This window comes from Phacochoerus africanus, chromosome 15 (assembly GCF_016906955.1).
Source record: "Phacochoerus africanus isolate WHEZ1 chromosome 15, ROS_Pafr_v1, whole genome shotgun sequence".
In the NCBI taxonomy this organism is placed as follows: Eukaryota; Metazoa; Chordata; class Mammalia; order Artiodactyla; family Suidae; genus Phacochoerus; species Phacochoerus africanus.
The window spans coordinates 77,118,359-77,136,158 of NC_062558.1; the positions used below are offsets into that span (position 1 = coordinate 77,118,359).

Below are 17,800 nucleotides of genomic sequence, written 5' to 3' on the forward strand. Positions count from 1 at the left end.
TTCAACTGAAGGCATTCTTATAAATTTCAGGACCAGCTGGGACACCTTATAAGGAATGGGTACAGGTTGAGGGGTGAAGAAATGCCACCAGAGGAGTTTCCCTCGTGGCGCAGTGGAAACCAATCCACCAATCCGACTAGGAACCATGAGGTTGCAGGTTCGATTTCTGACCTCGCTCAGTTGGTTAAGGATCTGGCATTGCCATGAGCTGTGCTGCAGGTCGCAGACGCAGCTTGGATCCCGCACTGCTGCAGCTGGGGTGTGGGCTGGCAGCTGTAGCTCCAATTGGACCTCTAGCCTGGGAACCTCCATATGCTTCGGGTACAGCCCTAAAAAGCAAAAAAAATAATAATAATATTCTCAGGAGTTCCCAGTAACGACCCCAACTAGTATCCATGAGGACATAGGTTCGATCCCTGGCTTTGATCAATGGGTTAAGGATCCAGCGTTGCCATAAGCAGCAGTGTAGGTCACAGAGGAGCTTCGGATCCTGTATTGCTGTGGCTGTGGCGTAACTGCAGCTCTGATTAGACCCCTAGCCTTAGAACTTCCCTATGCTGCAAGTGAAGCCATAAAAGAAAAAAATATTCGTATTTTCAACTCCTAAGACACTTTAAAGCATTTCCATCTATCTTCAGGTTTTAAAAGGTTTTTAGGGAGTTCCTGTCATGGCTCAGTGGCTAACAAGCCTGACTAGCATCCAAAAGGACGCAGGTTCAATCCCTGGCCTCGTCCAGCGGGTTAAGGATCTAGCCTTGCCATAAGCTGTGGCATAGGTCACAGATGTTGCTTGGATCCTTTGTTGCTGTGGCTGTGGTGTGTAGGCCGGCAGCTACAGCTCTGATTTGACCCCTAGTCTGGGAACCTCATGTGCTGCAGGTGCGGCCCTAAGAAGACAAAAATAAATAAATAAATAAAAAGTTTTTTAAATTTCTAATTCCTCTTCAGCCAGCTATTTGTTTTCTAGAGTTTTTGTCCTATGTATTTTTTTCTCCTTATTTTCAGACTATTTTTACTACTCTTCTATATTTGAGATAGGGAAAATCCAGAACATAAGTACATGTAAATATAATGTGAATGGTCAGTAACCTAAATGGCTAAAATAGAAGATTAGCTGAAACAACCTAAAGAGCAACAAAATCACCTTAGTCACCAAGTTTCCAACTAGAAAGCTTGACTTGGTAATATTCATTTTAACCAAACTGTTCTGTTGAAAATTTTCCTTTAACACAAATTTTGGCACAAAGGTCATATCTGTAATCAATAATACTCACAAAGTATTTTCATTCAGATTTAATATATGGTGGCTAAAAAGCATGGCCTAAAAAATTTTAATTTACGAAGGTAGAAAAATAAACCAGGGACACAGACTTACCAGGGATGGGAAGGGAAGGAGATCTTACTTTTTCTACTACTGGGTAAGAAATCCTGGGAATTAACTAATCCTATTCCCCAACTCAAAACAAACTATTAGCCGCACGAGAACTTCAACACCAACTGGGGTACAGCCTGTACCACCTGAAAACTCTACTTCAAAGTATCACTCAGATGTCTGTAATTCTCACCATTACCATTATTGGCAACTTTTTGAAATAAAATTTCTCCGTTTATACTCTTTTTTTTTTCTCTGTATTTCCTTTACTCACACCATGCAACCCTCAGGCTGTCCTCTTCCCTGCTAACACTTTTCATTGAGGCCTCCAGAATTCCCATTATGAAATTAAAAAAAGAATGAATTCCAGCCTTCCCCACCATGAGTCGCTCTGTGTGTGTGTGTGTACACAAACACCTACTTTATAGCTCTTCACAGAATGCTGTCTTCATTTCTCTTGCTTAATTAAATCTTATTTCCCCTGAAAGACAACACTTTTTTTTTTTTGCTTTTCAGGGCTGCACCAAGGCATATGGAGGTTCCCAGGCTAGGGTCGAATCGGAGCTACAGCTGCCAGCAGAAACTCAGGATCTGAGCCAGGTTTTCGACCTACACCACAGCTCACAGCAACACCGGATCCTTAACCCACTAAGTGAGGCCAGGGATTGAATCCACATCCTCATGGATGCTAGTCGGATTCATTTCCCCTGTGCCACAATGGGAACTCCCAAGACAACACCCCTGAAACACTTTTTTTTCCAAAGTGGACACTGCTCATTTTTCCACACTCCACTACTCCTAGAAGAAAAGGCTACAGTCTTCTTTTAGTTCCCATTACCCTTTCAACATTATCACTCCACTGAAGAAGAAAATGCTTCCTCCGTTGAGGTTCATGCCTCCGGCTAGTTTATCCTTGTCCCTGCCACCTACTAAACTTCTGGTCATCGTTCACATGAAATTCAGGTTCCTGGTTCTTAAGTCCTCTCTATTCCAAGTACCAGCATTATCAATGTCCATATGGATGACCTACATAAAACTCAAAAACTAAGAGATTTGAGTTCCACTCTACTTCAACTCCTCCGACCTTGACCATAATTTCTGCTCCACCTCTGAAATCCTGAACTCCAATCTCTTACTCCATAATAAAAACCTCTAATCCTTCAGATTTACTCCCTTTTCTCCATCTGTTCTCCAGCTATAACAAGAACCTAGACAGCCTCTCCTAATCAACCCCCTTCTGGATATCTTTGCTTCCTACAATTCTGAAGCTATTCCATCATCACTTTTTTTTTTTTGTCTTTTTGCTATTTCTTAGGCCGCTCACGCAGCATATGGAGATTCCCAGGCTAGGGGTCTAATCAGAGCTGTAGCCACCAGCCTACACCAGAGCCACAGCAACGTGGGATCCGAGCCGCGTCTGTAACCTACACCACAGCTCATGGCAACGCCGGATCGTTAGCCCACTGAGCAAGGGCAGGGACCGAACCCGCAACCTCATGGTTCCTAGTTGGATTCGTTAACCACTGCGCCATGACAGGAACTCCCCATCATCACTTTTAAAACAACAGCCTGAACTGTTTTGTCCTTTTGTCCTTCTACTTTCAAAACTCCAGTTCTTGGATGAGTTCATTTCTCACCCAAGAATGATGGGTGGAATCATCCAATAATGATGGATTTTATGCTAAGTTGGATGCTAAATATAAAATCAACAAAATGACTCAGTGCTACCACAAATTCATGGTCTCCAACTAAGCTGGTCATTGGCTCTTGCCAGCAATCCTATTAAACATTCTAGTCTGTGCCTCTCCCATTCTCCTCAGTGGAAATATCAAATGGTCACCTCTTCAATGAATCCTACACTTAATTTATCTCTTACTTGGTTTTAACTTTGCATCAATTTCAGAGAAAATTGAGGCCTTCAGACCAAATTTCACTTTTCTGCTTCCCTCCATCCCCATCTATGCCAGTATCCATCTTCACATTTCCTGTCTCAAGGAAGAGGTATTCCTCCCATCCAATACTAAGCATTCTACTGTGCTCTGAATTCTACTCCCCCAACTGCTTTAATCACCCTTCCCACCCCACCCATGCCCCTATTCTGTTTCTTCTGCCTCTTTCCATTGGGTCTTTCCTTTGAGCAGATAAACATATAGTTGGCTCTCCAAAACCACAAGTTCACAAATGTGTGTATTCAACCAACCACAAATAGAAAATATTAAAAAAAAAAAAAAGAAAAAAATTCCAGGTGTTTCCACGGTGGCTCAGTGGTAAGGAGCCTGACTAGTATCCATGAGGATGCGAGTTCATTCCCTGGCCTCCCTCTGTGGGTTAAGGATCCAGTTTGCCTGCCGTGAGCTGTGGTATAGGTCGCAGACACTGCTTGGATACTGCATTGCTGTGGCTGTGGTGTAGGTCAGTAGCTACAGCTCCAATTCGACCCCTTGCCTGGGAACCTCCATATGCCGAGGGTATGGCCCTAAAAAGACCCAAAAAAAAAAGAAAGAAAAGAAAATCCACAAAGTTTCAAAAAGCAAAGCTGAATTTACCTCTCTGTAACTATGTATGTAACATTTACAATGCATTGGGTATTATAAGTAATTTAGAGATGGTTTAAAGTATATGTGAGGCTGCAGGTGCAGCCAAAAAAAAAAAAGTATACATGAGGATGTGGGTAGGTTACATACAAATACGAAAACATTTTACATAAAGGGACTTAAGCATCTGCGGATTCTGGAATGGGAAAGGGTATCCTGGAAACAAACCCCCACAGATACCAAGGGGAGACCTACTTAAATCTGTATGAGCTTAAAAAATAACCCAAAGAAGTAACTCTTCTTCAATCCTCAACCCTGTTTTTGCTATATATGTCCCTTATTTTACAATTAAGCTTATTGAAAGAGTACTCTACAATGGATATGTTAATTTTATCACTTTTTTGTCTACTTTCCTCAATCCACATTTATTTGGCCTCTGCTCTATTCCTTCACTTTGTAATTCTCTCCTCTCTTGGATTCTCGAAATCACTTGGTTTACTCCTAATTCTCTTGTCACACTAGATCAGCCTATTTCATGAATTTCTAGTCCTTTTCCTGATCCTAGGACAGTGTGGCCTAGGATTCTGTCCTTGGCTATCATATCACACTTCTCTCATCCATAATATGGCTTCCACTAAAATCTGTATTTTGTGGATTCCCAGACTACTCAGTCCAGACTTTGCCTGTAAACTCCAGATCTTTTTAAACTATCAAATATCTCCACTTGGATGTTCTATAGATATCTTAAACTTAGTATGTCCAGGAGTTCCCGTCATGGCTTGGTGGTTAACGAATCCGACTAGGAACCATGAGGTTGCAGGTTCAATCCCTGGCCTTGCTCAGTGGGGTAAGGATCTGGCGTTGCCATGAGCTGTGGTGTAGGCTGCAGATGTGGCTAGGATCCCACATTGCTGTGGCTGTGGTGTAGGCAGGCAGCTATGGTTCTGATTCGACCCCTAGCCTGGAAACCTCTTTATGCCATGGGTGTGGCCCTAGAAAAGAAAAAAAAAAAAACACTTAGTATGTCCAAAAGTAAATGTATGATCTTTCCCTCTAAACCATCACCAATATAGTTACTCATCTAGATATTATCCTAGAAGTATCTTTCTTCCTCACCCTAAAGTGGCTAATAGGTCCTAAACAATTCTCTAATCTGTTGTTGTCCCTTAAGTCCTGAATCTCTGTATGAGGACTTTTTTCTTTTTCCTAAAATTACTACAATCTTTTCAATTTTGCCCATGCTCCACAATAACTCAGAACACTCTTTAAAATTTAAATCTCATCATTCTTGTTTCAAGACTGCCTTCATCATATAAAATCCAGATTCTGTATCGCATATGAAATCCCTTGTAATCTGACCTCTGCCTATATTCCCAACCCTCCTATTTTGCCATTCACATTTCAGACAATTACACTCCAGATACTTTATTTTCATTTTTAAAACTACATCACTTTTTTGTAAATCAACTATATTTCAGTAAAATTTTAAAAAGTCAAAATAAGGAGTTCCCATTATGGCTCAGTGCTAACAAATCCGACTAGCATCCATGAGGACTCAGGTTTGATCCCTGGCCCCACTCAGTGGGTAAGGATCTGGCATTGCCGTGAGCTGTGGTGTAGGTCACAGACGAGGCTCAGACCTCACGTTGCTGTGACTGTGGTGTAGGCCGGGAGCTGCAGCTTCAATTTGATCCCTAGCCTGGGAACTTCCATACACATGGGTAAGGCCCTAAAAGACAAAAAATTAATTAATTAAAATAAAATAACTTTGCTTTTAAAGTCTCTGTATTTTGCATACCCTATTGTTTGGGGGTACACTATTCTCACTTTTGCCTAACTCCTCCTTGTCCTTAAACCTCATTTCAATGTTCCAATTCTGGAAAACTTTTCCTGTTCCCAGGCTAGGTTAATGGTGCCTTCTCTTTTGTAGTCTCATAGCAAAGCATATGATGCATACCTACATCATGGCACTTACCAAATGAGGTGTAAATACCTGTCTCCCTCAGAAGCTTATGAGCTCCTTGAAGGGAGGGGACTTTCAACTCCACATAGTGAGTAGAACACAGGTACTAATGACTGTTTACTGAATTAATGATATATTATTTTCTTTTTTTTTCTTTTTTTTGTCTTTTCTAGGGCCGCTCCTGCCACACATGGAGGTTCCCAGGCTAGGGGTCTAATCAGAGCTGTAGCCACCGGCCCAGGCCACAGCCACAGCAATGTGGGATCTGAGCTGTGTCTGCAACCTACACCACAGCTCACCACAACGCTGGATCCTTCACCCACTGAGCAAGGCCAGGGATCAAACCCGAAATCTCAGGGTTCCTAGTCGGATTCATTAACCGCTGTGCCACAACGGGAACTCCAATGATATATTATTTTCTAAACTGCTTGTTTATCTTTACACTAATTTATATAGCAGTAAGAATACATTTATAGGGCTTTATTTATAGTTTACAAATTGCTTTCACATACATAATTCTGATTCTCAGAGACATGCTATGAGTTTGGTAGGAAAAGTTTTATCTGAATTTCACTAATGGGATAACAGGTTCAGATAAGTTAATGGCTTTCTCAAGGTGTTTCAAACAGTAAGGGGTAGAGCCATGATTGAAATTGAGGTCTTCAGAATGCTCCTGCAGTACCATCTGTCTACCAACAATGACAATGCTATTCTGACTGGAGTCATCAAATCTCCTCATCATGAAAAATGGTATAACCCATTCAGTTGCCAGGGGTAAAGGATGCATTGGCCACATGCTCTAAGGAAAGATTCAATAAATCCTACAGCACTGTCTTCAAAATTTCCAGGTATCTCTTGGATTCCTTTTCATTTGTGGTTGTTCTTTGAATACAATACATTTCCCTTAAATTGATTCTCCTCCCTGGCTTATTTTTGTTATGGTATCATCATTTTCTGTTACTCGGACTTAATATTTTGGTGTCACTTTTCTCTTTCCGGACTCCAAGCCCTCCTATAAATTCTTCAAATTCTTTTTTTTTAACATCTCCATTGCTGCAATACTAGTGCAAGAGTTCAAGTTCTTATCACTCTGTATACTAGAAAAATCTAACTAAGCTCTACTTTTCCTCCCCCTTTGTTGTACAAAGCACAGCTAGATTAATACCCTCAAAAATTCTGGGTAGTTTCTTAGGGACTAAAGAATAAAGAATAAATAAATAATGCCTGAAACTTATTTTCGAAATCCTTCTTAACCATTCCCAGTCTCCTGCATGTCACTCCAATCTTTACCTCTACCTACAACTGCTCAATTTAAACAATCATTAAAGCAATATTAGCCTGATTACTGTATTCTTAAAAGGTTCTCTTCCACCTGTTTCATTGTCACTCACAGTCACTTTCTAATATTACCTGGAATTTGTATCATATCTGATTCTCTCTTTCTCTTAATTCACTCCATGGTCATTCTGCACTTGGACTTCTCCATTAATCTTCTGACATTCTGATTTAAGCCTCTCCTATTCTAGTATTTCATTATATACAATATCACATTAGCTTTTAAAAACCAAGATATTGAGTAATTCCTCTACTTTAGAACCTTCAATAATAATAATGGTGATGGCTACCATTGGTTGAGTACTTACCATGTGCCAGGCCAGGCACTGTGGTACAAATTTTACATGAATTGTCTCTAATAATCTTTCAAAAAACCCATAATAATACTTAATTAACTCTATTTCCCAGATGAGAAAATTGAGGGTTGGTGATATTAAGTATCTTGTCCTCAATGAAAAGGTTATTAAGACAGAACTAGGATTCAAACCCAGGCAGTCTGACTCCAAAGCCTTACTCATCCAGAGGCTACACTACTTATCAGCTTAAATTTCAGATCCTCTACTTGGTGTACAAAAGATCCTTTCCAGCTTCACCTCCTGCTACTCCTTGCAAAGAACTTTACATAATATTGCCACACATTTCAGGCTTCTTTCAAACTGTGAATTTCTGCTGTTGTTTTCTGTACCAGAAAATATTTTCTTTATCCCAGCCTACTTTACATCTGGAGAAACTGTTCATCCTTTGAGGCCCACCTCAAAACATAATCCTTTCAGTGAGGCCCTCTCCAGTAATATAGTCAACTCCTTCTTTACAGCTCCAATAGCACTTTGTACCTAATTCATTATAATTTTTTTGCAATAATGTCTCTCCTACTAGACTGCCTCCAAGAGAATCTTACTTAATGTCTCTAATCCAATTCTGTATCCTAATGCCTAGTATAGTATCTGATACAAAGCAAGTACTCAATAAATGTTGCACAAATAAAAGGTCTCAATCTTTTGCCTACTTGAATCCTATCCATCCTTCAAGGCCTCTTCCTATACAAATCCTTACTAGACCACTCCAATCCAGAGTCATCACTACCTCCTTCAAACTGAACTCACTGCACCTGCCACTTATCTGGCAATTATTAATCACATCCAGCCTTACAACATAAATGATTAACTTTTCACAAGTACTTATTTCCCCAAGGACCAAGGCTGTATTTTATCTTGTATACTTCTGTGGTTTTCCTACAGTTTTTAGCTATATAGCAGGCATTAAATATCTTCTATTTGATTACTTTGAATTTCCAAAATATAAATTTTTTTTTTGTCTTTTTAGGGCCGCACCTGTGGCACATGGAGGTTCCCAGGCTAGTGGTCCAATCGGAGCTGTAGTCATTGGCCTATACCACAGTCACAGCAACTCAGGATCCGAGCCACATCTGTGACCTACACCACAGCCACAGCAACTCAGGATCCGAGCCACATCTGTGACCTACACCACAGCTCATAGCAACGCCAGATCCTTAATCCACTGAGCGAGGTCAGGGATAGAGCCAGAGTCCTCATGGATGCTAGTCAGGTTTGTTAACCGCTGAGCCACAACAGGAACTCCCCCAAAATGACTTTTATATACCATACAAAGATGCCAATTAGCTTTAGCTTATTTCATCTGTATATAAATAAACATTTTTATAATGAAATGAAGTCACACAATTGGCACTAAAACACACCTCCATCTAATAAATCAAACTTTCACCAAACTTTTCCTTACAACTTTTGCCAGTTCACTCAGTAGCTCCGAAAACTGAAGCTTTTGCCTCACTACTGAGCAGCTGTATTTCCTCCTTGGCATTTTCCTTCAAGATAGCTTGTTATCACAGTGTTCTCTTTTCCTCTCTCTCGCCTCTCTCTCTCTCTCTCTTTCTCTCTCTCTCTCTCTCTCTCTCTCTCTCTCTCTCTCACACACACACACACACACACACACACACACACACACACACACACACGCACACAGTATTCTCTGTTCCTTTGCTTTCTCTAGGACACATGGTACTGAAGATTTATTTTAGTATGCTTAACAGTTTAATTAGGGAGGAAAGAAAAAGAAAAATCATTGTCAAGAGTTAACTTTTTTTTTTCTCTTTTGGTCGCACCCATAGATAAGGAAGTTCCCCGGTCAGGGACTGAACCCACGCCACAGCAATGACCCAAGTGCTGCAGTGACAATGCTGGATCCATAACCCACTGAGCCACAAGAGAACTCCATCAAGAGTTATCTTTTCAAGATAGGTAAGTCCACAAAATAGATTTTGTCAACAAAAATTAAAATTCAAGTTGCTTTAAAACATAACGAAATAGAACCAGTAAAAAACACTGAAGTAGCTATGTGACCCTAAGACCTATTTGGGTCATCTAAAAATGTGTAATGAAAATAAGTAATCCTAATAAAGCCGAGGTACTAGAAAACACTTTAAACCAAAGACCTCAGATTTATAAGCAGGGCAGCTGGCAACAGAACCTAAATGAATCATAAGGCTGCCCATCAGACATATAACAGCTTTAAAAACTTACAACACCCACACATTTTGGTTCAATCTGAAAGTCTGATAACTTAAGAGATAGGGTTAATATAACCTAGGAAATAAAGAAAACACATTAAATGCAAAAGAAAGTGAGTTGCATTTTGGGTGCTAAAAATGTACAAATGCACAATATAGACAATGCTCTAAGCAATAAAGGTGAATTTTTGTGTTAGGACTAAAAGATTTGATAATCTCAAGGGATAATCTAGGACCTCATTGGGACCTCATCCATAGAGTAAAAAGTACATTTTAAAAGTACCTGGAAAGAAAAGGTAGTACCTAGACAATTCAGGTCAAATAAATTGCAGGAGGGAGAGCATTATACATAAATTCAGGGATTTATGCATTTTTGCCCACAGCAATTTTGCTGATACGGCAGTAAGGCACTCATGCAGACATAATTAGCTATTTTTTCTAGTTTGTTTCTATTTTCTTATTTCCAATTTCCTATCTTAGCTAAAGACAAAAAAATACTTGAGTTAGGCAGGCATACTACCTCACCTAAACTACTTGAGCTACATCAACTTTCGAACACAAGAATTTGACCAGAGCCAGTAGCTGGATAGGCACAGAACTGAAATGCTTTATTTATAATCAGGAAACCTAATCACCCATAATCTGGGATATGGAATTACCACTAATAATTTCAGTGGATAATTTATACATGAATCACCTACAGCATTCCAAGATCTCGAACTTCACATGAAGTGAGTTTCAGACATCTGATATTAAACACAGAAGTATCTATTTCCCCTTCAAAATCTATGTGACCATAAACTATGGGCCTCCTAACTAGAAGTGTAAAAGCATAAAAATGAGACAACAAGGAAAAGTTTCAAGGAGTAAAAGACCACATGTATTCAACATCAAAGATGTTCTCCATAACATCACTACTATGAAGTAATACTGATACAAAACTAGCACATACTGGACTTAAAAGTAATCTGGATTTTAATAACTTAAACTGAACTAGCACTATGATCATATTTCTTCAGTAAACTGTTATCTGTCATCAAATGCAACAGTGTAGTATAATTATTGAATGACAAAGACAAGAAGCTTGAAGATGAAATCTAAGAGCAGATTTCTGTATGAAAGGTAAGCTTCCCAGTAACCTCCAAGGAAGTCAGAGATTCCATGAGGGTGCAAACTGGTCTGCTGCACAATCTAACTGGCTAACGATTCCATCAAGAAATGAAAGCTGTCTTGGAGAATATACTACTAAGCACATGAGATCATATATCCATAAGCTTTACTAAACTATGATTTTCTATACCAACAAACTCCTACTTACCTAAGCCAAATGACTTATTTCACACCAATAAACTGCAAATACAAGTGTCTTCATTTACAACTCACCACTAAGGAACATGCTTATGTTTGGAATCTTATTTTCACTGTACAGGGGAAACATTACTACATACATGACAAGAAACAAGAAGATTCACAAGCATAACAATAGCATAAACTCACTGTTCAGGAATGTGACTGGTTGTCCTACCTAAGAGTAGGGTGAAAAGCGTCCAGGGAAATTAATACAGCACAGGTATACAGTCAAAAATGAAGAAGGAGCCCATGTCTCCTAGTCCCACCCCCTAAAAAGTCAGGATTTCAGGACAGGATGAGTGCCTGAACCACCAATCTTTCGTCTTTTTTGGTTGTGGGGCAGGCTGCACCCACCAAATGTGAAAGTTCCTGACCAGGCACTGAGCCCAAGCCACGAAAGTGACAACGCTGGATCCTTAACCCGCTAGGCCAAAAGGGAACTCCTTTTTTCTCTTTTTTAAAAAGATTTCTCAGGACAAGGATTCCATAAACTCTTTATTGAGCTCATTCCAATGCCTGGCCAGAAAAGACATACTACTACTAAGTTTTTCATTTTATCCACATAAGCCTAGATACAAACCAGTGTTATGACTAAAGGAAGCTCAAATTGGAGAGAAAAAAAAATTAAAAAAAACACCAAGGAAAAAGTTTTTCTTGTTTTTAAATATTTTAATGGAAATATGTCTGGTCAGATTTCCAAAACTGGGCTAACAGTGTTTAAACATTGTGCCAGAATATTTGAGAAGCTTAATGAAATAAAACAAATAAAAGAAGTATCTGTTTCAAAAGTAAATGTGATACAATAGAGAAAACTTTATTCTAACATGATTTTAATTTATTGACCAAGCTACACGGTAAGAAAAATCATTTCAAATTGTTTTTCATCTCCACAGCAGTATTTGAAGTTGATGGGCTCTCCCAGAGAGTATGGAGATCTCAAGCGACTCTCAATTAGCCCTCAATTTCTCTTTTAAATGAATCTGCTGACCTGTGGTCTTTAAACATCCATAAATCCTGCCCCAGCCGATAAATATCTAACTTTTTCTTCTAAGGGGAGTGTGTGGGTGTCTGTCTGCAGGGAAGGGGGTAACCCTTTTTGGTTTTTGACCAAAGAATGTTGACGGTTTTCTAAGCAAATGTTTCTTCCTATCCACAAGGCTTTTTCTTTGAAGCTGCCTTTTTTCCCATCTATCCTGCACGTCAAGCCTGGGGCCCCCACATTCTGGCCCGTCCCTTCACCCTGTCCAATCCCATATAGTTCCCTTAATTTCCGCGCGGGGTGACACCTGAGGGCCGAGCGCGAAGCCTACGGCTGGCGCTAACTAGGCGCGAAGAGGGCGGACTGCTGTCACTGGGGAGCAGGCGTGGGCCAAAGCCGAGGTGATTTCTGACTGCTCATCGCCCAGCCCCGCGTGGCTGAAGGTCTCCGAACCCCTCGGTCCGGCCCGGCAAGCCAGGCGTGCAGCTGTCGCGGTGCAGGAAGCTAATCGCGGCCTCTGGGTCGCTTTGACAGGCCGAGTTGGAAAAGAAAGGGGTTCACTGCGACCAGTAGCCTCACCCCTTCAGCTAGGAGACCTCAAGAGCGAAACCCCCGCCTCGGCCTCAAGGCAAGCGAGAGACCTCGGAGCCACAGCCCAGCCCAGGAGGGGCCCGCCCAGGGGCCACTCCCCAAGGGAGGCAGCCAGTCACTCGCCCGCCCTTCCGGGCCCGCTCCGGAGGGGACGGTCTCCCGCCCGCCCTCAACAGCTCCTCAGGCCAGGCCCCCAGGGCTTCGTCCACCTCTCACCTTTGACGACGCGGTCAGCCCCGGGAGGGGGCGGCGGGGGCGGGGGTGGGGGCGGTGCAGCCCGGGCCGGCTCCGGGGCGGCCATGCTGGGCCCGGGGCTCGGCTAGGCGCTGGGCCGGGCGGGGTTGGGGGCGGGGGCGGCGGCTACCAGAGCCAAGCGGCGGCGCCGCCGGGGAACATGGCGGACCCTCTTTCCCTACGGAGGGGCTAAGACCGGCATGCACCGCGCGTGCGGGGGCGGGGGCGGAGCAGGCTCTAGGGACTTGGGCAAAATTACTGAGGTTAGGAGAGAAACAGGACGAGGCTAAGGGATCAGGTTAAAATTCTGGGCAGGCAGAAATAAAAGAGAAGGGAGAGGACCTGCTGTCTATAGCTAGTTGCTGGGGTGAATGAGTGCTTGGGAACACCAGCTTTCATGGAGCTTCCAATAAGATGGGGAGACGTAATCAAACCTTAGAATCTCTTAGTAATAGAGAAACAAACGTATAACAATTTGGCCACCAGATCTGCGTACTTTGGTTGGTAAGAGACAGGAGAAATAGAGGAAGCTTTGTAGGTTCTACAGCAAAGCAAGCGTTCAAAATGGAGTTTGAGAGAGAATCTGGCCCTGTGTTTATAGGCTGGAACTGCCAAGAGTGGGAAGGCATGGAATAAAAATGCAGCCACAGCAGACGAGGCTCCGAGGGTTGAGTCAAAACAGGAGGAAAGGAAGGGATGACACCAAGAGATGTTCAAAGGGTCTACAGAATTCACCTGAAAAGGACACAGCTTCCCTCTTGATTCATTTAGAAAATAGAGATTTTTAAGACAGAGGTGTAAATAGGAAATTAGTTCCTCATTAGAAAAACCTCAGAGTATTTCTGTGCATACATACGGAAATGTGGGCTCAGGAGACTTACGGAAATTTTATAGAGACAGATATTCATGGAGAAGGGAGTAGTGGGACAGGAACCAACTCTTCAAGCAACAATTATTAGATGAAGAGTGTGCATATGACTCCAGTAGATGTACTGAATCATGAACAGAGACCAGCATGTCCAGTAAGATCTATATAATCTTGATGACATAGGAGCCAAGCTTTAGCGTGAGAAATTCCTGCCCATCCTCCTGCTCAAGACTGCATGGGCTTATGTTCATAATGTTTGATAATTAGGTAAACAGTTGTCCAAAGATGTCAAAGAGCACCTTTCTACCTCTTCGTTTTGTTAGGTCTCAACGATTCTGAGACCTGAGGTAAAAGAGAAGAGAAATGCCCAGTGAGTATTCTTTGCAAAGGGAGCCCACAAGATATTTCTAAGAGGTAGATAAATTTGGGAGTGAGGCAGGGTGAAAATGGATCTTTCTGGTATGAAAGTGCAATAATCCTATAGGGGAAGGGAAGGGGTAGCCATGGGAAGAGATCAAGGAAGGGATAAGAGGCACATCACAAACTTGTAGAAGGGCCCAAGAGTATAAAGATAAGGAGTAAGTTTGTAAGAGGAGTTTGAATCCCCAGAAAATCTACCCAAGGAGGGGAGGAAAAAGTGTGTAATGTGTTGAGTGCCTCTTGGCAGAAAAGGGATAGAAAATACACTGATAGCAGTAATAACAAGGAGGAGTTCCCATTGCGGCACAGCGGAAATAAATCCGACTAGGAACCATGAGGTTGCAGGTTTGATCCCCACCCTCACTCAGAAGGTTAAGGATCCAGTGTTGTCGTGAGCTGTGGTGTACGTCACAGATGCATCTCAAATCCTGCATTGCTGTGGCTGTGGTATAGGCCAGCAGCTATAGCTCCAATTCGACCCCTAGCCTGGGAACCTCCGTATGCTACAGGTATGGCCCTAAAAAGCAAAAAATAATAATAATAATTAGTAATAGGGAAAGTCAGTCTATATTAGGTCCCATCGACTCCTACCTTGAATATACACCCTTCAAATATCCTTCAGCTCCTTTTTGGCTCCTCACTGTCAATCACAGATAGATATCTTTGTGTCATGGCTCTCTCTGAGAGCCCCAGGCCACTTCGAATTGGTATTTCTGGCTTCTCCAGGCCTCCCACCCCAAAATAAAAAATCGAGAGCATATAAAAGGCGTTAAATAGACAATTAAATGACAAGAAATTAAATAGAACTATCTCATAGATTTATTAATGAAAAATACTTTACAAAAACAGTATGTTTGACCCTAAAATAGTTCAGCTGACTCTGAGGGTTTACAATGGCGACTGAGCAAGTGGCAGTAATGGCTCTGCTGCAGACAACAGGAGGGTATGTTAGTGTGCCTGACTCCATCTGTTCAGAAGAGCAAATGCTGTGTTGGCAGCTCTGCATTCTAGGCCTAAGGTTTGGGAGCAGAGGGAAGGCTGGTAGTCTGGGCAGTTGGGCTAGCCTGAATGATGTGGTCAGGACTAAGACCACATAGCTACATGTTCCTCCAAGGATGAGGTGGTGAGGAAATCACAAGATCAGGTAACAGGGATGGGCGGATAAAACACAAAACAGATGTTGGTAATATAGTAAGGAACAGAGGATGAGGGCTTAGGTGCAGGTGGAGGCATAGATATCCAGAACTAAAATGGTGACCCTAAGATCCTAAGCAATAGCTAGTTTCCAGAGTAATATGGATTCATCTTTAAAGTGGGTCAAATAAAGCCCTAAACAGCAGCTGCTTCCTTTTGCTAGGTGAATGGAAATTGGAATTTCAAATATTTTTCAAAAAGCCAGGTCCTTTAGGGGTTCCTGGCTCCCCCAGGAGAAACTGCCAACTCTACTGAGATGAGACTAGCACAGCCCTGTCAGGGATGCAGCGTACCAACTCTACCACAGCCCAGAGAAAGCAGTGGCTCCAGAAGAGTACAGGGATGACCCTTACCACCTGCTGTGCTGCAGAGCTCTAGCCCTGATCTGCTCTCTTCCAGCAGAATCTGCTACAACAAACAGAAACTCCTCTCTCCCCGTCCTCCTGTGCCCAGATTGCAGAGCATAACTGTTTTGCCTCCAGTCATCATCTGGGGGCATATCTACTCTTCGAGGACCAGGGGCTCGAAATCCTGAAACAGGACCTGAATTCCAAGCTGACCTCAGGGGTACATGAAGACTGCTTGATGCTGGGGACACAGGGTCAACAATAGGAAAGTGGGAGGGTGAATGGAAAAGATATCCCCAGGATTGAGCATGAGGAACCTGAAGGTCCTGGTGTCTTTCTGGTAGTGTGGCAGTGTGGGTTAATTGAGGCTTGCACCCTGGAGTAGTCAGGAATCTGGCCCCAGTATGCTGGTTGGTCTCGGACCATGATCCACAGGAGGCAGCTGTTCTGGAATGATGGGGGAGACTCCGATAGTTCAAAGTCCTTCCTGTGTACTTGACCCCTTCTGAAGTTTCACTCCTGTCACACATAGCCAGAAGCTGCTGGACACTCCTCGAAGTTCCTGGGAAGAGAAGAGAAATCCAACAACTGAGCATCTTCAGTAAACCACTCTACTTCCCAGAGAACATTTCTGGCTCTTCCTTCCAACTTCCCACCTCTCCAAGAACATACACACAAGGAGGAAGCTGGCTTTACTTTTAATTTCCTTCTTTCCTTTTTTTGACTTTTGTCTAAAAGTGATGTACCCGCTGTATATGGGGGTTCCCAGGCTAGGGGTGTAACTGAAGCTACAGTGGCCAGCCTACACCAGAGCCACAGCAATGCCAGATCTGAGCTGCATCTGAGACCTACACCACAGCTCATAGCAATGCCAGATCCTTAACCCACTGAGCTACGCCAGGGATCAAACCCGTGTACTCATGTATACTAGTGGGGTTCGTTAACCACTAAGTTACAACCGGAACTCCTTAATTTCTTTTTTTGTTTGTTTGTTTTTGGCTGCACCTGAGGCATGTGGAAGTTCCGGGCCAGGAATCAAACCCACACTGCCTTGTGACCTGCACCGTAGCTGTGGCAATACTGGATCCTTAACCCACTGCACAAGGGAACTTCCTTAATTTCATTTTTAAAAAATTATTAATATACATTAAAATCAACCTCCAACCTGTACAAATAAAACAGTCTCCTGGATGTTACCATACTTCTATCTCACTGCATTATAATCTCTTCTCCAAAATACATACACACACATGTGCTTGTGCATGTAAGAATACTGCAAATATATTGCAAATATATTGCTAAAAGTGCAAACATATGTTCTTATTGTGACAACTACTCCTAAAGCCATCACTCCAAAACATTCACTCAGTTTTTCTTAACATGGTACCTTCACCCCAGTTAAGCTGTTTCTACTTACAACTTTGCTCATTCTCTCAGATCCCTGCTTTTGTTCACACTACTCCCACATACATAATGTGGAATGCCTTTTCTATACATTGATTCCCTTTTACTAGTTTTTCATAAATCACTTCTAAATAATATATTTTTATTTTAAAATTCTATCAACATCTGTACTATACTTTTATATGTATGTATGATTACTGAGACTCTGAGCTCTTTGAGAGTTTGCCTCCTTTCTCCCCTGTATTCACTGTAGCATTTGGTGCAATTAATGCTGCCCGACAAATCAGAAACCTCTGACAGCTGTCAAAGATGGCTGGCTACCTGAGTAACACGAAGTCCATTTATCCAGAAGGCTTGCTTATCCAAAGCTCCCTAAAATTTAGACACAAATATCAATAATACTGCTCTATCTTTTCTTCTAAGAATGACAACCATCACTTGCCCTGAGAATTTATATCTGTAGACAAGGTTTCTTAACCTTGGCACTACTGATATTTTGGGCTGATAAATCTTTGTGGGTGTTTTGTTTTGCTGGGGAGAGAAAGGGGTCTGGTGCAGGGAAACTGCTCTGTGCATTACTAGATGTTCAACAGCATCTCTGGCCTCTCTACCCACTAGATGCCAGTAGCACCTCCCCTTTCCAATTAAGAATCATTGTCTTAAA

General features: G+C 42.1%; 2 protein-coding genes across 22 annotated transcripts in view; both read right to left on the bottom strand.

Moving 5' to 3' along the window:
- The window catches only part of PPP3CB (protein phosphatase 3 catalytic subunit beta), a 54,512-nt gene extending 41,406 nt beyond the window's left edge, over nucleotides 1–13,106 (bottom strand). For 4 of the 7 annotated variants that reach the window (XM_047759917.1, XM_047759911.1, XM_047759915.1 and 1 more), the window contains exon 1: nucleotides 12,886–13,044. In XM_047759917.1, coding sequence (XP_047615873.1) covers nucleotides 12,886–12,970 — 85 coding nt within the window. In that variant the 5' untranslated portion in view covers nucleotides 12,971–13,044. Of the gene's footprint in view, nucleotides 1–12,885 lie in introns of all 7 variants that reach the window. The other 3 variants (XM_047759913.1, XM_047759916.1, XM_047759912.1) reach the window with 1 other exon arrangement.
- Nucleotides 13,107–14,987: 1,881 nt separating this feature from the next.
- The window catches only part of USP54 (ubiquitin specific peptidase 54), a 139,965-nt gene continuing 137,152 nt past the window's right edge, over nucleotides 14,988–17,800 (bottom strand). For 13 of the 15 annotated variants that reach the window (XM_047759711.1, XM_047759714.1, XM_047759713.1 and 10 more), the window contains one exon: nucleotides 14,988–16,294. In XM_047759711.1, coding sequence (XP_047615667.1) covers nucleotides 15,735–16,294 — 560 coding nt within the window. In that variant the 3' untranslated portion in view covers nucleotides 14,988–15,734. The remainder of the gene's footprint in view (nucleotides 16,295–17,800) is intronic. The other 2 variants (XM_047759720.1, XM_047759719.1) reach the window with 1 other exon arrangement.